The sequence below is a fragment of the Triticum aestivum genome, chromosome 3D (genome assembly GCF_018294505.1).
Source record: "Triticum aestivum cultivar Chinese Spring chromosome 3D, IWGSC CS RefSeq v2.1, whole genome shotgun sequence".
NCBI lineage: Eukaryota > Viridiplantae > Streptophyta > Magnoliopsida > Poales > Poaceae > Triticum > Triticum aestivum.
The window spans coordinates 56,366,315-56,389,288 of NC_057802.1; the positions used below are offsets into that span (position 1 = coordinate 56,366,315).

General features: G+C 46.7%; 2 protein-coding genes across 2 annotated transcripts; both read right to left on the reverse strand.

Annotated features, from left to right (window-relative positions):
- Nucleotides 1–7,837: 7,837 nt before the first annotated feature.
- LOC123074109 (uncharacterized) lies at nt 7,838–8,752 on the reverse strand. Its single transcript, XM_044497045.1, has one exon. The coding sequence runs from the start codon at nt 8,713–8,715 to the stop codon at nt 8,119–8,121; it is 597 nt and encodes a 198-aa protein (XP_044352980.1). The 5' UTR covers nt 8,716–8,752; the 3' UTR covers nt 7,838–8,118.
- Nucleotides 8,753–20,516: 11,764 nt separating this feature from the next.
- LOC123074111 (uncharacterized) lies at nt 20,517–22,626 on the reverse strand. Its single transcript, XM_044497046.1, has 2 exons — nt 22,255–22,626; nt 20,517–21,059 (listed from the first exon to the last, which is right to left on the reverse strand). The coding sequence occupies exons 1-2, from the start codon at nt 22,587–22,589 to the stop codon at nt 20,798–20,800; spliced, it is 597 nt and encodes a 198-aa protein (XP_044352981.1). The 5' UTR covers nt 22,590–22,626; the 3' UTR covers nt 20,517–20,797.
- Between the last annotated feature and the right edge of the window lie 348 nt (nt 22,627–22,974).

Sequence of the window (22,974 nt, forward strand, 5' to 3'; positions counted from 1 at the left end):
CGACCCGACTTTAGTCACCACATGTGTCATGTATATAAAGTATATAGTATATACCCGTGATCACCTCCCGAAGTGATCACGGCCCAGTAGTATAGTATGGCAGACGGACAAGAGTGTAGGGCCACTGATGGAACACTAGCATCCTATACTAAGCAGTAGGATAGCAGGTAAGGGTAACAACTGTAGCAACAATGAGAGGCTATGCAACAGAATAGGACTAACCGAAAGCAGTAACATGCTACACTACTCTAATGCAAGCAGTATAGAGAAGAATAGGCGATATCTGGTGATCAAGGGGGGCTTGCCTGGTTGCTCTGGCAAGTAGGAGGGGACGTCAACTCCGTAGTCGAACTGGGCAGCAGCAGCGTCGGTCTCGTAGTCTACCGGAGAGAAGAGGAGGAAGAAACAGTAAATACAATGCAAACATAAGCATGACGATGCGTGACATGACAATGAGCGGTGTTAGGTGTGCCCTAACGCGGCAGAAGGTGGTACCGGCGAAGGGGGGGAACATCCTGGAAGTATTCCCGATGATTCGCATTTTCGGACAGATGAAACGGAGGGGGGAAGTTGCGAGTTCGATATGTTAGGGATGTGTGGCGGACGAACGGGCTGCGTATCCGGATTCGTCTCATCGTTCTGAGCAACTTTCATGTAGAAAGTATTTTCATCCGAGATACGGATTATTTTATATGATTTTCAAAAGATTTAAATTAATTTTAGCATTTATTTAATTAATTTAATACAACATTATCCAGAACAGTGTTTATTGACGTCATCATGACGTCAGCATGCCATCAGCAGTCAACAGAAGTGTTGACCTGGTCGCTGACGTGTGGGTCCCACTGGTCATTGACTTAGTTAAGTAAACATGATTAGTTAATTTTAATTTAAGTGATTAGATTAATTAATTAGGCTTAATTAGATTAATTAACGGGATTAATTAAGTAAATTAATTATCTTAATTAATTAATGATATTATTTTTATTTATTTATTTTTATTTTATTTTATTTTAATTATTTTTTCCTAAAACACGTTTTGTGGGCGGGGCCCATATGTCATAGGCCCATAGGGGCTTATCGGGTTCGGGCGCTCAGGTGCGGGTGTGCGCCCGAGCGGGCGCCGTGTGCAAGGGGGTGCGGGCGCAACCCGAGGGGCGCATGCCCGAGGGCGCTGGGCGCGTGCGGCGCACGCCGGCGCCGGCGGCCAGGCCAATGGGGGCGGCGGAGGGACGACTGCGGTGGCGGGCGAGGGGGGCCGCGGTGGTCGAGGCGGTGAAGAAGCTGCGGGGCGGAGGCGGCAGCCCTCGGGCGCGGGCGTTTTTGTTTTCTTTTTATTTATCCTTTTCGATTTATTATAGTTTCTATTTATTTTAGATTTAATAAAATACAAAAGTGGCACCTAACTTAGTGTTACAAATTGTGCCTTTGCCACTATTAATTTAGTTCTTCAAAATAAAAGGGTTTGTAATTGTTTATTCTTTTTTAAAAGCATTTAAGTAAGTGTTTAGCCCCTGTTTTAATTAATTTCTTGCATCTAAACATTTTGTCAAAATGTGGTTTTTCCACCACAATCAGCCATGATTTATTTTCTAAATTTTGAACATTTTAATTTTCAGTTTTAGTTTAGTTTTCTTTATTTGAAAACTTTTATTGTTTGCCTCTATTTTAAATTTAAATTTGTATCGATTTTGAACCATCGCGAGATCGACATCAGTAACTGTGGTGACGTGGCATCATTAGCGTGGGATTACTGTAGCCTAATTATCCGGGCGTCACATCCTTTCTGGTGGGTTGAGCCCCATGGCTCTTTCATCTTCGCGGGTTTCGGATCGTGGCTTGCCGGATCCGGAGTACACGGAGGTTTGGTGGCATAGGATGGGGACCGGAGAAAACTTTGGTCGGCGTGTTCGGCCCGGCATCGGCGACGTCACTTGACGCCGTTACCCTTTCTGGAGGCGAAGCCGAGGTCCCCCCTATCCACCCCCGAACCCCTCTCGGATGAAAGTCCAAAATTCAGTCTGGATTGGGCAGCGGCGGCGTCCTGCGCGTCGTATCCTCCATGGAGGCGCCGTCTTGGGAGTAACTCCTATTCGGGGGGAGAGATGTTGTGGATGGTGGGCTCCGAGTAGCTCCAGCAGTGGCGATGGTGTGGAGGTTGCCAGGTGGTGCGGCGTTGTATCTACCGCGTCATTGACGATGAGTGGTGGCGGCATGGTGCAGCTGCATATCGACGACGGATGCGGCTGGATGGACGAGCGCAGGGTGGTCGAGCTGTCTGGCGCCATGGTGGCGTCGACGGTGGGCCTGGCAAGGTCTGTGCGTCAGTACCTGCTCTGGAGATGGATCGGTGGAAGAAGGCGGCGGCAGCCTCGGTGAGTGCGCCGGACCGGCATGTGACCCAGTCCCAGTATGTGGCTAGGATGGGGCATCCGGCATTAGATGTTAGGATTTGGTGCGATGTCTGTTTGGTATTAGGCTCGGACATTCGGCACCACTGCATCAAGGGGTAGGAGTAGCGACAGATATTGCCTAGATGGTGGCTTCAGGCTTACTAATGTACTACTTTGTAATGTCTTTTGTGCTTAATAATTAATAAACTGGTCGTATGCATCGTCCAGATGCAGAGGCCGGGGGTGCATCCTCCTTTTCTATAAAAAAAAGAACGTACGGTCATGAGCTGTAGTATTGGTTAGTCTAGTCCACCGGATGGATAAAATGGATGGCGCATATTAGTTTGATGTACTTTAAAAGAATACCGGTGCAGTTTCACTAATTCACATCCATTTCCCTAGCTTGTCTCGAAAAAGAAACTTCCATTTCCCTAGCTAGCACGCGGCCACCCTGAACAGCTGAACTCGACATCGCTCGCTGCGATCAACTCATCCTCTCAGCTGGCTTGCTTCCTGCTCCCTCTTGGTTCAAGTTAGTTCATCGCTGGGACTCGCTATTCCACCTTAATTTTCTTCCTAAAACAGCACTAACAAGTCGGGAGTTGTGCATGAACCATGGCAGGGATTCCATAGATGATGCAACTGATGAGAACCAATGGGGATCTCTACGGCGGCCTCCCGTAGAACCTCCTGTGGTCGGCCGGACCTCCAGTGGCACGTCGCCAAGCAGCGCGGCGGCGCTCACACCAAGGACCCGCGAAGCAGCCAGACAGCACAGCAAGACTGAGGTCCCTAGCGCTGGTGCCTCGCCCCGTCCCGTACGGCTTCGGACGTCCGTCTGGTGATGGCCGATGCACTTGCGTAGGCAGGGACGGAGCTCACGGGTAGGCTAGGGACGGAGCTCACGTGTAGGCACTGGTGTCAGTTGACACCAATGCCATTCGATGCTTCAGCTAATAGCTTTACCGATTTGTGCCTTTGACCCCAGCAAAAAGATCGATTGACCCCAGCCCACCACAAAACAAAAGCCCAAAGTCTTAGCCCAGTTAGATAAGTACAACAGTAAAGAACAAGTAGCAATCTGTTTGCTAACCTAGCCCGCAGTCCAGAAGGCCCAATCTATCTGGTGCCTGTCCCTACTAATTCCTAGACGCAGCCGGCCGCCAGGTCGCAGTAGGTCACGAAGCACGCCTCTCTCAAGCGATCTGCTTCCTCCTCAATGACGTAGATCCCAAATCCTCTGCACACCTACCGCTGCTATCAGGGAACTACACAACGGTGGACGAAGCTAATTTTGGTTCGGCGATGTCCGTCGTCGGCCGGCCGCGTCGGCCTAATCTATAGTGGTCGGCCGGCTGCAATTCTTGATTGTCCACTTCGGTTCATCCCATGTACCCGAGGCACTGACATACATGTGTGTAATACTAAGATTTAAATTCATAATTTATCTCCTTGATTCAACTAGGACTAGAAGATTACAGATAGATTTCTATTGAAGGGGACAGGAGACACAGATCCAACAGAGACTTCAAGGTCGTGAAAGGACTACCGAAATAGATTTATGTAGTTTATGAAACGTTGGTGCTACTGCTCTAGGAGAAATAAATTTAGATGAACTTCTTTCAGATTCAGCTGATCGAAAAAGAATATCACAATAGACTATGAATGCTAAGAAGCAACATTGGATCAAACCGAGATATTTAATTAGAGGACCTTGCAGACAAAGCAGACTTTAAATATCTTTTGTTTCTTTTAACTTGGACTATTTATTTAAACTATCTAAGCTTTATCCTGGTGACTTTTATTCAACATAATTGATGGATCTTGATCGTGAACTTCGAACGTAAATTGGCAATGTCCAAACAAACCAAGGATTTGCCAATTTGGATCACATTGCAGATCTTTCTGAAGTCTTAGCTGACACTAAGAAACATCTTGCTTTTCCTCTGGTATATCTACTTCCAAAATTGGTACTAATTTTGCCAGTTGACCAAATCGATGAGGAGATGCTTCTCGGAAATGGATATTGTCAAGACTGTTTTGCATGGGTGACCAGTTCATCAGTGATAGCCTGAGTTGCTATGTGGATAAATATATATTTACTATCACTACGAATGATTCCATGAATGATTTATTGATTGAAGAAATTAAAGGTCGAGAAGGAAGTTATAACATGTGAGTCTCACATCATTATATATTTTTCTTAATCGTATTTTTATGTATCATTTGTTTCGTACATTGTTGTAAAAATAATTTGTTTCTTTTGTTTATTGTTTTCACTAAGTTATACAGATTAACTGCTCCCAACTTACCTTTTAGCTTTTCTTATTTTTTTTACTGAATATGTAAACAAGTGGCTTTTTTCACTTCGCTCAACCAGTACTCGGGTATGAAAATCATTTTAATATAATAAAATTTATATAATTGGCTCATTGCATATTTTCACTCTTTATATTGCATTGCTACAGTCGGTGCTATTGTAGGCAACGTTTTTTTTGCGGGCAACATTGACACCGGTCCCCATTTTTTCAAGCTTCGTCCCTGGTAGGCACTGGTGTCAGTTGACACCAATGCCATTCGATGCTTCAGCTAATAGCTTTACCGATTTGTGCCTTTGACCCCAGCAAAAAAGATCGATTAACCCCAGCCCACCACAAAACAAAAGCCCAAAGTCTTAGCCCAGTTAGAGAACTACAACAGTAAAGAAGAAGTATCAGTTTGTTTGATAACCTAGCACGCAGTCCAGAAGGCCAATCTATTTGGTGCCTGTCCCTACTGATTCCTGGAGGCAGCCCGCCGCCAGGTCGCTGTAGGTCACGAAGCACGCCTCTCTCAAGCGATCCGCTTCCTCCTCAATGACGTAGATCCCAAATCCTTGGCACACCTACCGCTGCTATCAAGGAATTACACAACGGTGGACGACGCTAATTTTGGTTCGGCGATGTCCGTCGTCGGCCGGCCGCATCAGCCTAATCTATAGTGGCCGGCCGGCTGCAATTCTTGATTGTCCACTTCAGTTCATCCCATGTACCCGAGGCACTGACATACATGTGTGTAATACTAAGATTTAAATTCATAATTTATCTCCTTGATTCAACTAGGACTAGAAGATTACAGATAGATTTCTATTGAAGCGGACAGGAGACACTGATCCAACAGAGACTTCAAGGTCGTGAAAGGACTACCGAAATAGATTTATGTAGTTTATAAAACGTTGGTGCTACTGCTCTAGGAGAAATAAATTTAGATGAACTTCTTTCAGATTCAGCTGATTGAAAAAGAATATCACAATAGACTACGAATGCTAAGAAGCAACATTGGATCAAACCGAGATATTTAATTAAAGGACCTTGCAGACAAAGCAGACTTTAAATATATTTTGTTTCTTTTAACTTGGACTATTTATTTAAACTATCTAAGCTTTATCATGCTGACTTTTCTTCAACATAATTGATGGATCTTGATCGTGAACTTCGAACGTAAATTGGCAATGTCCAAACAGACCAAGGACTTGCCAATTTGGATCCCATTGCAGATCTTTCTGAAGTCTTAGCTGACACTAAGAAACATCTTGCTTTTCCTCTGGTATATCTACTTCCAAAATTGGTGCTAATTTTGCTAGTTGACCAAATCGATGAGGAGATGCTTCTTGGAAATGGATATTGTCAAGACTGTTTTGCATGGGTGACAAGTTCATGAGTGATAGCCTGAGTTGCTATGTGGATAAATATATATTTACTATCACTATGAATGATTCCATGAATGATTTATTCAATAAAGAAGATTAAAGGTCGAGAAGGAAGTTATCACATGTGAGTCTCACATCATTATATATTTTTTCTTAATCGTATTTTTATGTATCATTTGTTTCGTACATTGTTGTAAAAATAATTTGTTTCTTTTGTTTATTGTTTTCACTAAGTTATACAGATTAAATGCTCCCAACTTACCTTTTAGCTTTTCTTATTTTTTTACTGAATATGTAAACAAGTGGCTTTTTTACTTCGCTCAACCAGTACTCGGGTATGAAAATCATTTTAATGTAATAGAATTTATATCATTGGCTCATTGCATATTTTCACTCTTTATATTGCATTGCTACTGTCGGTGCTATTGTGGGCAACATTTTTTTTTTGTGCGCAACGTTGACACCGGTCCCCATTTTTTCTAGCTTCGTCCCTGTGCGTAGGTCGCACAATAGAGAGAGAGAGAGAGTGAGAGAGAGAGAGTATGACTACCCGACTTTGTTTTTACCGGGCTGTGTTTTAAACGGGCAGTCTACTCGGAAACGACAACCCAGTCAGCAGGCCATTATTCCTGCTCCAATAATACTTGGCCATTCATTGTTGGCTGTATGCCTTTATACATCAAATAGCCAGTACCTTTGGACTAGCGCATGCACCTGCAAACAAGTTTTGTCATCTTTTGTGACTATGAATCAAAAAGTTCAGAATCTCACCGCATGTCGATGATGATTTATCGATCATACTTCGTCTCTTTCAATTTGGAGGGCTCGATTCAAAAACCTCACCATGATGAATGGTGAAATAATTTTTATAGTTTACAAAAGTACTCGATCGATGTGCTTGTTTTTTTAAGTTGTGTTTACCGATGCATTGACTGCAATGATTGCATGTGTGAACAATAAATAACTAAGAACTTTTACATGCGTTAGTGAGTGTTCTTTGAATCCTTGCATGCATCAATATAATGTAGCTCAAAATTTAAACATGCGATGGAACGCAATAAAAATGAGACTTATAACATAACCCTAGTCGGCTAGAGCAAAGTCTCCTCTCCAAGCTTCACCGACGAGTCCGTGGATTCGCCTCTCCTTTGCCTACCACTCCAGTGACTGGTGACGGGAAGGGGAATCTCGGTGCCTCCACTTCAGCTAGTAGTTTAGGTTAGGGTTTTTAGTCCGCGGTGGTGCAGACTCGAGCAGATGGTGGCGCTCCTTCTTTGGGTTTGTCTTTGGGGCTCCAATCCTCCTCGAGTTCGTTCGTCTGGACGTAGTCAACGGAGCTCCGACATAGACTCTTGCCGTCTCTTGAGACGGTGAGGTTAGTGTTTCTCGTCATGTGACAAGATTTGATATCAGGTACTTCAGATTTATGTAAAGGTTCAATGGCAACGACTGCAGCTCCTGGGCGTTGGCCCTTAGTTGCACGTGCATGAAGAGTTTCCGCCTTTCATCGACAAGGAGAAGCCGGCTCGAGTAGAGAAGCGGCGATAAGGGCACGCAGGCGGCTCATTCTGGCGGCAATGGTGGTCGTTCGATGATCTTGGAATCGCCATAACTTTTATTATGTTTGAGATAATTTTTGTACTTCCGGTGAATTTTATAATAGATCTAATTTTGTCACAAAGAAAAAACAAAAATTCTGAGTGAAACCCTATAAGCCGGAGGTGATTGTATGTAGTACCTGACAAACAGGATTGGGTTTAAAGAAAATTGTCGAAATAAGTTGCAGTAGTAGCTACCATTTGGTATGGATGGTGAGCTATCTGAAAAATAGTGAAAAAAACAGTTGCAGTAGTAGCTACACATCGATGTACGTACGTGGAGTGCAGTTCCCGCAGCGTCGAATCTTTGAGCACGTTCGATCTACAAACTGAAACTATAGGAGTACATCGTCAATTCCTGCATGCAGGTATCGATGAACCAAAAAGAAGAGAGATCGGTCATCTCTGCCGACTCGTTGCTACGTCGCCGCGCATGCTATCAGCCATGCAGAAGCATCCATGCGTCGGAGTACTGGGCCACAATGGCCGGTCGCATCCGCTCCACCGCGGCCTCCGCCATGGCCAGATCGTCCATCGCGCGGCGCAGGAGCTGCTCCGCCGCGGGTGCCCAGGCGTGGGCGACTGCTCGCGGCGATGGCGGCCTGAGCATGACGTGGAAGACGCCGAGGGCCGCATGGCCGTGCGACTTGGCGGAGTGTAGGCACTGCAGCGCCGTCTCCGCGTGGCGGGCAGGGTCGGCGTGGTGGAGTTGCCACCTGTCCCACCACCACGGCGCGTTGGCTTGGAGCCCCATGTGCGCAGCGCAGAGGGAGAAGACGATGCCCAGTACGGCGTGGAACCTGCTGATGCGCTTAATCCGGCCGATGGCGAGGTCGATGATGAGGCCGCCTGCTGAAGCGCCCTGGCCAGCGTTGGGCAGGGGATGCACGCCCGGGCGGAATCTGCGGCAGTCCTCGGCGGCCAGGCGGTACTGCTGGCTGGCGCCATTGATGGCCTCGACTACTGCATTCGTCCCGTTGATGTAGGTGAAGCTGCGAGCCGACGCCTCGGCCGCCGTGTTCCTCCACTGCTCCATTGCCGGCGTCGGTGCTCCCTCTCTCTCTCTCTGTGACGCTCAGCTATTTGTTACGTGTGCTTCTCGTGGTCAGCTGAGGCTATTTGTAGCGCAGCACCCGCCAGCCGGCGAGGTAGTTTCTGGAGACAGTGGGGTTTACAGTGTAGGGCCCTGCAGGATGCACCACACGTCCAAGTGAAACTGTCGTTGTCACGCTGAATCATCTCGCTCCCACGTAAGAATCCATCGCCGGGGCACGAGTAGCGAGCTAGCCTAGCTTCTGAACCTCGTACATGTGCTTCTGAACCTATAACTGACCCACTGAACGTCTGGTCCCATCTAGGACGGACACACATGTCAGTGAACATGTTTTATGATGGCACTGGTAGGTTGCTAAGAGCATCTCCAACAGCCGCCCAAGGAGCACCACGCTAAAAAGTATTTTGCAGCGCGCGCATCCATCGCCTGAAAAAGCACGGCGGGCAGCGCTGGCTCCAGCAACCGCGCTAAAATTTAGCGCACGCGCGTAGCTCCAGCAGGCGCGCTAAAATGCAGCGCGTGCTATCGCACGAACATTGCATACATATTTTTTAATAAAAAAGATACATATAAAATTCATATAAAAAATGATACATAGATATTTTACATAGTTCATAGCATAGATAGATAAACGATACATAGATAGATAAAACTACGATGCAACTACACTGAAAACTACAGTGCAACTACAACCTACTCCGAGTCGTGCTCGTCCTCATCCAGACTGGTGTTGTCCGAGGTATCGATCCACATGTCCTCACAACGAGGATCATTATCCCCAAAAAATCGACACCCCACCTGCTTCAATGATATCGCACTGCGATATCGCCAGGGCCTTCCGCCGACGCCTGTCAAACCGCTCCGCTCGGCGCTTTGCCGTCCTTTCCGCCCAGAAGGCGCGCTCCGCCACGACGTCCTCCGGGTGGCGCCGGCACCACTCCGCCATGGCTCGCTCGTCTCCTCGGCGATGAGGAGGCGGCAGTGCTCCGCACGGTCTTGGTCCGTGATAAGACGAGGCGGAGGGGTGACGGGCTGCGCTTGCTCGCGCGTGAAGACGCTGCGGAAGTTCATCTGCACCGGCGGCCTCTCTAGGCGCCACGTCGCCGCGTCGTACGCGCGGGCGGCCTCGTGCGCAGTCCCGAACGTGCCGAGGTCGAGCCGGATGTCGCCGGACCGGATCTCGGCGTAGTAGGTGCCGCCGGGGCGCTCGCGGACGCCACGCTAGCCAGACAATCCCCGGCGGCGCGGCGGCATGGTGGCGCGGTAGTGGCGGGGGCGAGGAAGCGGCGAGCAAGCGGCAGAGTGAGCGGGAAGAGCGCGCGTGGCAGTGTGGAGGCCGCGTGGCGAGCGCCGCAATTTATAGGCGCGCTCGAAGCGGTGCGCCAAATCTAGCGCGCGAGTTGCCGCCTTTTCCCCACGCGCGCACTTGTTTCCTGCCGCCGCTGGAGCGCGCCAAAACGTCCTACACGTGCTAAACTAAAAGTTTACCCCGCGCGCGTTTTTTGACGCCGCTGTTGGATATGCTCTAAGTTGGAGGGCTGACTATTTCAGCATGAAGGGCCTCGAGGACAGAGAGGGGAGAAAAGGGGGCGTCTATATGTCAGTCTCCTTCAATTATTTTCCCCGTACATGTGCTGCTCAGGTACATAGAAAAGAAAAAGAAACCCAACACCAGGGCCCGCTGCACTGAGCTGATTGAAACAAAGCCCCGTGACTCCATGCATGTGCAAGCCTACACTCGTCTGCAGACGCCATGCACCCGCACGTTCGGTGGTGATTACATGAAGTGTAAGCCTACACTCATTTTGCCCTGACTTTCATAATTGTACAACTTTGACTTAATTAGAAACGAATTTGCAAACATGATAGATAATCACAAATATTGACACTCGCTGCTGGTACAAATCTCCGTCTCCCTTTTCTACCTAACATAAAGTGTATAACAGTATTTTCTGTTCCCGACAAAAAAATAATACATTTTTATAATTCCAATAGAAATCATCTGGAATATATGTAAGCACGTAATATATTTGCTGTTATCCGAGGTGAATTTGTCTACATCGTTCTTTCTAAGAAAACTACTCCCTCTATAAAGAAATATAAGAGCGTTCAGATCACTTAGTGATCCAAAAGGGAGTATTTTTTAAATGCTCAATATGAAATGGTTTAAAAATTGACAGGAAAATGCCATGTTACATAACAACATAAATAAAGGAAAGCTTTCTTCCTCATGAAGAATGAATTATGGGAATAGTTTACCCCTTAAAGAAACAACAACAAATTGTTTTTTAAATATTGTACTACTATACCTAAAATGAACAAATCATAAACGCATATATCAAAGTCTTCTCTTTTATTCTTGGGTGCGCTGGGTGCATGCAAGTTTATGTGGAGTTTCGACATTCAAGGAGCTCATGGCAAATAAAACAAATTTTGGCTCACAAAAAAGCTATTTTTTTGCTAGAGCTTCTCGAATGTTATTTGACCACAAAAATTTACACGCACCTAGCACACCCAAGCATCTTGTCTGGCACAAAATTTCAGATTTTTTTGAATTGGTTTGCTATTTTTTTTGAATTTACTGTTCATCAGTCAAACCTGGTCAACCCAGTCAAACTTGGCTAACGTACTCAAAATCAGGTTTTGGACCAAACTTATCTGGTTTAGAGAGTTGAAGGATCAAATGTCAACAAATAAATCTTAAGAGATCAAGTCCATACTTTTGGTGAACTTGACGGACCAGAAACATACTTTTCTCTAAAACAAATACTCCATGTGATACATATTAATTGTCGCTCAAACAGATGTATCTAGAATTGAAATATGTCTAGATACGTCTGTTTTATTGAAAAGTAATATGGATCGGTGGGAGCACCATAGAATCTGCCACGAAGTACACAGTCTTCGCCAATAACAAAGTTTTTTTACATTTATGCTTCAAACACAATATGTTCACTAATATAATTATTCAACAAAACAAAAAAAATCTAAATTAAACAAGGATTAAGTTTGAGTGCACATGTTGCACAGATCGGTGTTGCCCTCACCTTGGTCTTGGCCACCGGCTGCTTCTACTCATGCATTGGGATATGCGACTTGCCGAGCACCTGATGGCCAATAGAATCGAGGAATTGATTGTGTATGCGGGCAAGGCTACAGTTGTGTCTCTGGACGGGATACAAAATGACCAAACGAACAATCCCGCTAGCTCCTATTTCGGTGTGGCGGTCTCGCAATTCCGCTAGTTATCTCGTAAGGGTTTTTGGACCCCAATAGGTAGCATCAGGGCGCCAGGGAGGAACACCCCCCCCCCCCCCCCCCCAAGGGAACGGTTGCTCCCTCCCTTAACGTTCACCAGGGAAAGGCCCATCACATTGATTTTGTTCACCAGGGTAAACCCCCTTGGCCCAGAGGCCCATTTAAAAAATGTTAACAAAAATGTCATGAATAAAAAATACATTTCTTGTGAAAAAAACATGAAAAGCTACACTGCTTTCTAAAAGCTGTCATGGGCCAAAATACAAAATGCCATGATGAATTTTTTACTTGAGTTGGTCCACTGTTCAAAAATTCATATAAAAATTATCATGCTCTAATAATGAAAATGCTATGTCAATGCAATTTATTTGCCATGTAAATAAGGAAATAAAAATTGCCATCCTCCTAATAATAAAAGTGCCATGTCAAAAATAATGAAAATTCCATGCTCTATAAAATAAAATTGTCTTCCTCTTAATAATTAAATTGCCATCCTCCTAATCAGAAAAATGCCATGTCAACAATAATAAAAATGCCATGCTCTATATAAAAAGACTACATCTTGTTAATGATTAAACTGTCACCCTCCTAATAATAAAAATGCCATATCAACAAATAATGAAAATGAGATGCCCCCAATAATAAAAAAACATCCAATTCATAATTAATTTTCCATATTTATAATAAGAAAAATCCCATGCTATAAATAATAAACTTTCATCCTCTTAATGATAAAAAGTGGCATGTTTTTACTTATTAAAATGTCAATATCTTAACAACAGAAAATACCATGTGGATTATAATAAAAGTGCCATGGTACCTACAATAATAATAATAATAATAATAATAATAATAATAATAATAATAATAATAATAATAATAATAATAATAAAAAATAAAAAATGCCATTCTACCTATAAACAAAATGCACAAGGCAAGTTAGGAAAAATTGCCTATAAAAATAGGAACTTTATTCTTAAAAAATGTGAAAATCCAGGTTTTTCTAAAAGAAAAATTTAGAACAAATTTAGCTTTAAAAAGATATATCAGTTTCGGTCTCAAGTGTCCACAACCCCCTCCCTCCCCCCCCCCCCCCACTTAGTCGAGTGGTAAGCCCCCCGCCCCTTATGCAGGAGACGGCGGGTTCGAACCCCACCAAGCGCACAACCTTTGTCGTGTAGTTTTTGGAAGAAAAAAACAGAGAGCGTCCGCGAGGAATCACATGATAGTGAACGACTTCTACAATCTTACGTGGCTAGGGGCTTGTGCCAAGATCCGTGCAACGGTCGAGAGAGCATTCGCTAGGACTGGCGTCCCGGCGAACGTTCACTAGATAGCTTTTCCGAAGTTATTTTTTCTTTTTATAGCAAACCACGTGGGGCTTTTTTTCTTGAGAACAGACTAACCAGACCACGCTACCGCCGGCAAGTCATCTCATTTTGTCTCACCTCACTCAACTTAACAAATCTTGTTGGCCCCTTCCTCTTCTCCTCTATCGCGATCCAGACACTCCATTACCTCCGCCAGCCATATTCCAACCTATGCAGATGAACGGAGCCAACCATGAACTCGTATAGCAGTAGTCCCTCCACCCATGAACTCCTATAGGGCCTAATGCATATTTTGAAACAGCCTATGATTATTGGTAAGATTAAAGTATATGCGATGTATAATGTGAAAATTATATCATGGGAAGCGCCTTTTAAGTACAAATTTGACGGTATACTTTGTGTAACTTGCATGTCATATATTATTATTTTAACATGTGGTGAAATTTAGTCTCAAAAAATGCATTAGCCTCCATATATATGGATAGAGGGGTTATTTAACTTGCTTGTGGCTCTTGCCTCTTCCAGGTAGCCAATGGTACCATTTTCAAAGTCACCATAAAGTAAAACATTATTTTGATGGAACGTGGTCCAAGAAGTACCTTTTTGGTGCTTTTGGCCGAGACGCACACGCACACGTCGAAGGTCACTTTCAAACAATCAGCTGATAGGATGATCGATTTGACGACAAACTCACGTACGAAATTAGCAATTATATTTATTCCACTGGCAGACGCAAGTATACGATGCTAATCCCTACTTCATTTCATAATTCTTATCATGGTTTTAGTTTAAATTCTATTTTTTTTTTAAAGGAGGGGGACCCTCGGCCTCTGCATCTGGGCGTTGCATACGGCCACTTTATTAATTATTCTCACAAGACCTTACAACGTCATACAATAGTAAGAGTAAAGCCACCGTCTAAGCAACAACTGTCGCTACTCCTATCCAATTGATGAAGGGGCGCTGATAGTCTGGGCCTAATACCAAACAGACATCGCAGCCAAACCTAAACATCTAAGAACAGAGGTCCCAACCAGGACGCCTGCTGGGTATGGGGCACCTACCAGTCCGGCGCACTCCTCAACCAGGACGTCTGCCGGGTATGAGGCCGCCGCAGCCACCTGCCACCAATCCATCTTCAGTGTTGTACTGCTGCACCACCTTCCCCGGCCTCTCTGCCATCGACGCCACCACGACGCCTGATAACGTCACCCTCCTGCGCGAGTCCCTCGCCACACATCGGGCGCCGAGTTTCCACTGCGCCATGCCGCGGAGAAACGCCACCATTAATGTGCAGGATGAATCACCGCTCCACCAATTATTCCGTCCACTGGTCCCTCGAGCCCGTGTACACCTCCAAGAATGACGCCACAAGAGGGAAACGACACAATAATGCCGCCATCATCCGATCTACTGATCTAGGGTTTCCCCCGGAGGTAGCAGATAGTGGCCTGAAACTTCTGAACAGCGATGCCTTCAACAAGGGAACGTCACCGAATAGTGCCGCCATCGCCGGCCTCGGCAGCAGCCGCGAGCAGGTCTTCACCCAGATCTGTTCCAATGGCCTCCATCAACCGTCTTGTGCACAGATCGTCCACCACTGCAGCCGCCGCATCGCCCGTCGCGAGTCCACAGCCGCCAACACATCCTCCGCCGTCCGGGGCCGCCGCCCCGGGATCCAGCCCTCGCTGGCCGCCGGAACGAAGCCACCGAGCCCCATCGTGGGCGGCCAACAGGGGCGGAGAAGCTAGATCCGGCCAAGTTTATGAAACAAAGACTTCAAGGTCGTGAAAGGACTACCGAAATAGATTTATGTAGTTTATGAAACGTTGGTGCTACTGCTCTAGGAGAAATAAATTTAGATGAACTTCTTTCAGATTCAGCTGATTGAAAAAGAATATCACAGTAGACTACGAATGCTAAGAAGCAACATTGGATCAAACCGAGATATTTAATTAAAGGACCTTGCAGACAAAGCAGACTTTAAATATATTTTGTTTCTTTTAACTTGGACTATTTATTTAAACTATCTAAGCTTTATCATGGTGACTTTTATTCAACATAATTGATGGATCTTGATCGTGAACTTCGAACGTAAATTGGCAATGTCCAAACAGACCAAGGACTTGCCAATTTGGATCCCATTGCAGATCTTTCTGAAGTCTTAGCTGACACTAAGAAACATCTTGCTTTTCCTCTGGTATATCTACTTCCAAAATTGGTGCTAATTTTGCTAGTTGACCAAATCGATGAGGAGATGCTTCTCGGAAATGGATATTGTCAAGACTGTTTTGCATGGGTGACCAGTTCATGAGTGATAGCCTGAGTTGCTATGTGGATAAATATATATTTACTATCACTACGAATGATTCCATGAATGATTTATTGAATAAAGAAGATTAAAGGTCGAGAAGGAAGTTATCACATGTGAGTCTCACATCATTATATATTTTTTCTTAATCGTATTTTTATGTATCATTTGTTTCGTACATTGTTGTAAAAATAATTTGTTTCTTTTGTTTATTGTTTTCACTAAGTTATACAGATTAAATGCTCCCAACTTACCTTTTAGTTTTTCTAATTTTTTTTACTGAATATGTAAACAAGTGGCTTTTTTGACTTCGCTCAACCAGTACTCGGGTATGAAAATCATTTTAATATAATAAAATTTATATCATTGGCTCATTGCATATTTTCACTCTTTATATTGCATTGCTACTGTCGGTGCTATTGTGGGCAACGTTTTTTTTGCGGGCAACGTTGACTCCGGTCCCCATTTTTTCAAGCTTCGTCCCTGGTAGGCACTGGTGTCAGTTGACACCAATGCCATTCGATGCTTCAGCTAATAGCTTTACCGATTTGTGCCTTTGACCCCAGCAAAAAAGTTCGATTGACCCCAGCCCACCACAAAATAAAAGCCCAAAGTCTTAGCCCAGTTAGATAACTACAACAGTAAAGAAGAAGTATCCATCTGTTTGCTAACCTAGCACGCAGCCCAGAAGGCCCAATCTATCTGGTGCCTGTCCCTACTAATTCCTGGACGCAGCCGGCCGCCAGTTCGCAGTAGGTCACGAAGCACGCCTCTCTCAAGTGATCCGCTTCCTCCTCAATGACGTAGATCCTAAATCCTCTGCACACGTACCGCTGCTATCAGGGAACTACACAACGATGGACGATGCTAATTTTGGTTCGGCGATGTCCGTCATCGGCCGGCCGCGTCAGCCTAATCTATTGTGGCCGGCCGGCTGCAATTCTTGATTGTCCACTTCGGTTCATCCCATGTACCCGAGGCACTGACATACATTTGTGTAATACTAAGATTTAAATTCATAATTTATCTCCTTGATTCAACTAGGACTAGAAGATTACAGATAGATTTCTATTGAAGCGGACAGGAGACACTGATCCAACCGAGACTTCAAGGTCATGAAAGGACTACCGAAATAGATTTATGTAGTTAATGAAACGTTGGTGCTACTGCTCTAGGAGAAATAAATTTAGATGAACTTCTTTCAGATTCAGCTGATCGAAAAAGAATATCACAATAGACTACGAATGCTAAGAAGCAACATTAGATCAAACCGAGATATTTAATTAGAGGACCTTGCAGACAAAGCAGACTTTAAATATCTTTTGTTTCTTTTAACTTGGACTATTTATTTAAACTATCTAAGATTTATCCTGGTGACTTTTATTCAACATAATTGATGGATCTTGATCGTGAACTTCGAACGTAAATTGGCAATGTCCAAACAGACCAAGGATTTGCCAATTTGGATCACATTGCAGATCTTTCTGAAGTCTTAGCTGACACTAAGAAACATCTTGCTTTTCCTCTGGTGTATCTACTTCCAAAGTTGGTGCTAATTTTGCCAGTTGACCAAATCGATGAGGAGATGCTTCTCGGAAATGGATATTGTCAAGACTGTTTTGCATGGGTGACCAGTTCATGAGTGATAGCCTGAGTTGCTATGTGGATAAATATATATTTACTATCACTACGAATGATTCCATGAATGATTTATTGAATGAAGAAGATTAAAGGTCGAGAAGGAAGTTATAACATGTGAGTCTCACATCATTATATATTTTTCCTTAACCGTATTTTTATGTATCATTTGTTTCGTACATTGTTGTAAAAATAATTTGTTTCTTTTGTTTATTGTTTTCACTGAGTTATACAGATTAAATGCTCCCAACTTACCTTTTAGCTTTTCTTATTTTTTTACTGAATATGTAAACAAGTGGCTTTTTTTACTTCGCTCAACCAGTACTCGGGTATGAAAATCATTTTAATATAATAAAATTTATATCATTGGCTCATTGCATATTTTCACTCTTTATATTGCATTGCTACTGTCGGTGCTATTGTGGGCAACGTTTTTTTTGTAGGCAACGTTGACACCGGTCCCCATTTTTTCTAGCTTCGTCCCTGTGCGTAGGTCGCACAATCGCGCGCGCGAGAGAGAGAGTATGAATACCCGACTTTGTTTTTACCGGTCTGTGTTTTACACGGGCAGTCTAGTCGGCAACGACAACCCAGTCAGCAGGCCATTATTCCTGCTCCAATAATACTTGGCCATTCATTGTTGGCTGTATGCCTTTTTACATCAAATAGCCAGTACCTTTGGACTAGCGCATGCACCTTTTTTTTGGAACGAAGGCTCCAGAGGAGCCCGGCTTTGAATTAACGAAGCCATCAACCGGCCAGGGATTACACAAGGCCACCAATACAACCAACACGGAACAGAAAGGAAAAGCTACAACGGATACAGAGTGTTGCCCAGCAGCTTACAAGCACCAAAGACTACAAGCCCTACACAAAATCCTAAATAAGCTCTAGCTTGTAGTCGACGGAGTCCTCCAAGTGCACTTGACCCAGAAGAGCGAACAGAGAGGAACATCAAACGGCGCCAGTGCCCAACGACAAAGGACCGCGCCCTCATCAACCCAGGACGGTGGACACCGAAAACATGTCGCAGTTCTCCAAATCCGGAGGGGACCCCTGCCCCTCGCCTTGGCTCGAAAGGCGCCGGACCGCCGGAAGATGGAATTGCTCACCCTAGAGCAAAGAACGGACACGGTTCCGGCCACCAAGGGGGATACTCAGCCCGACCTGTCGCTGCACGAAGGAAACCGAGGATATCCACACCGAGGCTCACTGATACAAGCACGAAGAGGAAAAACTGCACAAAGGAGCTGTCACTGAACAAACATACAGCGAAAAGAGATGGAGCACCACAATTGGAATTAGCTCAGGCCCACAGAAATCAGCCATGTTCGTGTCATTGCGTCGAGCAGTTGCTAGTGAGGACCCCTATCCCCTCCGTGCCCAAGGCAATGACGCCAGTCAAGCAGAAGCTGACCTGCAACTGAACAAATCAAGGAATGTCGAGCTGCACTAATTCGGAAACAAAGCGCCATGTTCCATCTCCCTCGCCGAAGACGCAGCCACCACGATGCCCCACTGCACGCTCCCACCTTGCCCAAGACGGCACCTTCAAGAAGGAAGCGACGCACCGCGCCGTTGCCGTCCAGTCTAAGCAAGACAAGGGATTTCTCCCGGGAAAGAGGCGGAAGGGAGAGGAACCGAACCTCGACGACGCCTCCGTGGAGGGGAACGGCACCGACCGGTGTCGCCGCTGCCGTGGCCAGAGAAGAGAACCAGCCAAGGATTTCTCCCGGTCCAGGTTCGCGACTCCTGGCAGTCCACCATCACCGACACCCTCGACCTGAGGCCTCCGACGACCAGATCCGGCGTGCAGCAGCGCTGCAGGGGGGGAGGGAGTCCACCTTCAGATCCAGACGCGAGCCAAGAGGACGACCACCCGCTACGCCCGGCGACAGCTCCCGCCGTCCCATGCCGCCCACGCGACCAAGGAGACACAGGGGCAACACCTGCGACGCCGCCTCACCACCCGAGGCCGCCGCCTCGGTGCCGAAGCCCTCCGCGCGGGAGCAGCCAGATCCTCGCCGCCGCCGTCCTTGGTGGCCACGCGGAGATCGCCGGAGGCCTCCTCAAGCGGCGGCGAGGGGGGAAGGAGGAGGGGAGGGAGGGCTGGCGGCTAGGGTTTCGTCGCCTCCCGAGTCGCCCCAAGCGGAGCGACGCGGGGGCCGGGGGGAAAGATTGATTCCTCCTAGCGCATGCACCTGCAAACAAGTTTTGTCATCTTTTGTGACTATGAATCAAAAAGTTCAGAAGCTCACCGCATGTCGATGATGATTTATCGATCATACTTCGTCTCTTTCAATTTGGAGGGCTCGATTCAAAAACCTCACCATGATGAATGGTGAAATAATTTTTATAGTTTACAAAAGTACTCGATAGATGTGCTTGTTTTTTATAAGTTGTGTTTACCGATGCATTGACTGCAATGATTGCATGTGTGAACAATAAATAACTAAGAACTTTTACATGCGTTAGTGAGTGTTCTTTGAATCCTTGCATGCATCAATATAATGTAGCTCAAAATTTAAACATGCGATGGAACGCAATAAAAATGAGACTTATAACATAACCCTAGTCGGCTAGAGCAAAGTCTCCTCTCCAAGCTTCACCGACGAGTCCGTGGATTCGCCTCTCCTTTGCCTACCACTCCAGTGACCGGTGACGGGAAGGGGAATCTCGGTGCCTCCACTTCAGCTAGTAGTTTAGGTTAGGGTTTTTAGTCCTCGGTGGTGCAGACTCGAGCACATGGTGGCGCTCCTTCTTTGAGTTTGTCTTTGGGGCTCCAATCCTCCTCGAGTTCGTTCGTCTGGACGTAGTCAACGGAGCTCCGACATAGACTCTTGCCGTCTCTTGAGACGGTGAGGTTAGTGTTTCTCGTCATATGACAAGATTTGATATCAGGTACTTCACATTTATGTAAAGGTTCAATGGCGACGACTGCAGCTCCTGGGCGTTGGCCCTTAGTTGCACGTGCATGAAGAGTTTCCGCCTGTCATCGACAAGGAGAAGCCGGCTCGAGTAGAGAAGCGGCGATAAGGGCACGCAGGCGGCTCATTCTGGCGGCAATGGTGGTCGTTCGATGGTCTTGGAATCGCCATAACTTTTATTATGTTTGAGATAATTTTTGTACTTCCGGTGAATTTTTATAATAGATCTAATTTTGTCACAAAGAAAAAACAAAAATTCTGAGTGAAACCCTATAAGCCGGAGGTGATTGTATGTAGTACCTGACAAACAGGATTGGGTTTAAAGAAAATTGTCGAAATAAGTTGCAGTAGTAGCTACCATTTGGTATGGATGGTGAGCTATCTGAAAAATAGTGAAAAAAACAGTTGCAGTAGTAGCTACACATCGATGTACGTACGTGGAGTGCAGTTCCCGCAGCGTCGAATCTTTGAGCACGTTCGATCTACAAACTGAAACTATAGGAGTACATCGTCAATTCCTGCATGCAGGTATCGATGAACCAAAAAGAAGAGAGATCGGTCATCTCTGCCGACTCGTTGCTACGTCGCCGCGCATGCTATCAGCCATGCAGAAGCATCCATGCGTCGGAGTACTGGGCCACAATGGCCGGTCGCATCCGCTCCACCGCGGCCTCCGCCATGGCCAGATCGTCCATCGCGCGGCGCAGGAGCTGCTCCGCCGCGGGTGCCCAGGCGTGGGCGACTGCTCGCGGCGATGGCGGCCTGAGCATGACGTGGAAGACGCCGAGGGCCGCATGGCCGTGCGACTTGGCGGAGTGTAGGCACTGCAGCGCCGTCTCCGCGTGGCGGGCAGGGTCGGCGCGAAATCATTCAGGTGAGCTTACGCACCCTTGTACTGCTATCCTGGACGTCCATATTCATTGGGATGTGTGCTACACGGAACGGAAAATATTAGGGGCCACGTTATCTGGTAGTGTTTTACAGACGTAAGGGACCGCGATTGCCTACTTGGGCTAGGGGAAACTGTACCAGATGGCCCATCCGCTCGCACAAAAGGACAGACACATGTGGGCTTCGAAAGCAGCCATCTCCAGAAAGGAGACAGAGGAGTCATCCGCGGAGCACTCTGTGGGCGGGCATGGGGACTTGGTGATGCTTTGGAATCTTTGCTGGCTGAACACGAGAGTGGGGCGCAGTGGTGTAGTTGATTTTCTGCGAATGTCAATACATGACCCACATGCTATATATGCACAAAGGATCCGGGTGCTCGTATAGGATGCGGTGCGACGAGACGTATCAGTATCGGCTTTGGCTGAAGCAAAAGTAGATTCCATGCATTGCCTGTCCATTCACCTGCCGTGGGGTCACGGGTGGTAATAAAAACCGTTTTTACTGGCAGCGACTTACGGCTGTGTGTTGCGAGGGTGGAGTAGAATGTTTAATCTATTCGCCACGCGATTTTTACTATGGTGCCGACGCATGCGTTGGTACTTGAACGCGCCAGGCGCGATGTCCATAGCGGCCAGCCCGTGCTCGTTCAGAGGAGGTTACAAAATGATTCAGTATGCCTTTTAAAAGTTCAACAGCTCGTATGAGTGACCCTTACTAAAAAAGTTATCCCACTGCATGGCCATGGTGAACCGCCTAACTTGCAAACACGTACACCACAAGCCGGCTATATATACACCCACCGGAGCTCCATTTATGCATCCGTAAAATCACACACGCTGCTTGAAGGTGCTGATTCGCATGCTAGCTATGTCCTCCAGCTCGTCTGCTGGATGGACGAACACGGCCGCCGCGTAGACTCGATCGTCGGTGTCACGGGCGTGCTCCCAGTATTTTTTTAACTGGCACAAACAAACAAATTCGTGCAGAGCCTAGTACGTCCAAAAGATCCTGTGACGACGGTCTCCGTAACCTCCATATGCCACGGTAATCCAACCAGGCAAACGATCATAACTGCTGAGCATCTCGAGGTGCGGACTCCGGAACGAGCGGCCGAGATAGAGCGACCCGGGTGCGTACGCTCAAGAAATCCACTTTCAGGTCGGCGTGGTGGAGTTGCCACCTGTCCCACCACCACGGCGCGTTGGCTTGGAGCCCCATGTGCGCAGCGCAGAGGGAGAAGACGATGCCCAGTACGGCGTGGAACCTGCTGATGCGCTTAATCCGGCCGATGGCGAGGTCGATGATGAGGCCGCCTGCTGAAGCGCCCTGGCCAGCGTTGGGCAGGGGATGCACGCCCGGGCGGAATCTGCGGCAGTCCTCGGCGGCCAGGCGGTACTGCTGGCTGGCGCCATTGATGGCCTCGACTACTGCATTCGTCCCGTTGATGTAGGTGAAGCTGCGAGCCGACGCCTCGGCCGCCGTGTTCCTCCACTGCTCCATTGCCGGCGTCGGTGCTCCCTCTCTCTCTCTCTGTGACGCTCAGCTATTTGTTACGTGTGCTTCTCGTGGTCAGCTGAGGCTATTTGTAGCGCAGCACCCGCCAGCCGGCGAGGTAGTTTCTGGAGACAGTGGGGTTTACAGTGTAGGGCCCTGCAGGATGCACCACACGTCCAAGTGAAACTGTCGTTGTCACGCTGAATCATCTCGCTCCCACGTAAGAATCCATCGCCGGGGCACGAGTAGCGAGCTAGCCTAGCTTCTGAACCTCGTACATGTGCTTCTGAACCTATAACTGACCCACTGAACGTCTGGTCCCATCTAGGACGGACACACATGTCAGTGAACATGTTTTATGATGGCACTGGTAGGTTGCTAAGAGCATCTC

Coding starts and splice junctions, on each gene's coding strand:
- LOC123074111 (XM_044497046.1), bottom strand. CDS start 22,589: ATGGAGCAGTGGAGGAACACGGCGGCCGAGGCGTCGGCTCGCAGCTTC. Junction 21,060..22,254: donor GACAGGTGGCAACTCCACCA/CGCCGACCTGAA, acceptor TGAATGATTTCG/CGCCGACCCTGCCCGCCACG.
- LOC123074109 (XM_044497045.1), bottom strand. CDS start 8,715: ATGGAGCAGTGGAGGAACACGGCGGCCGAGGCGTCGGCTCGCAGCTTC.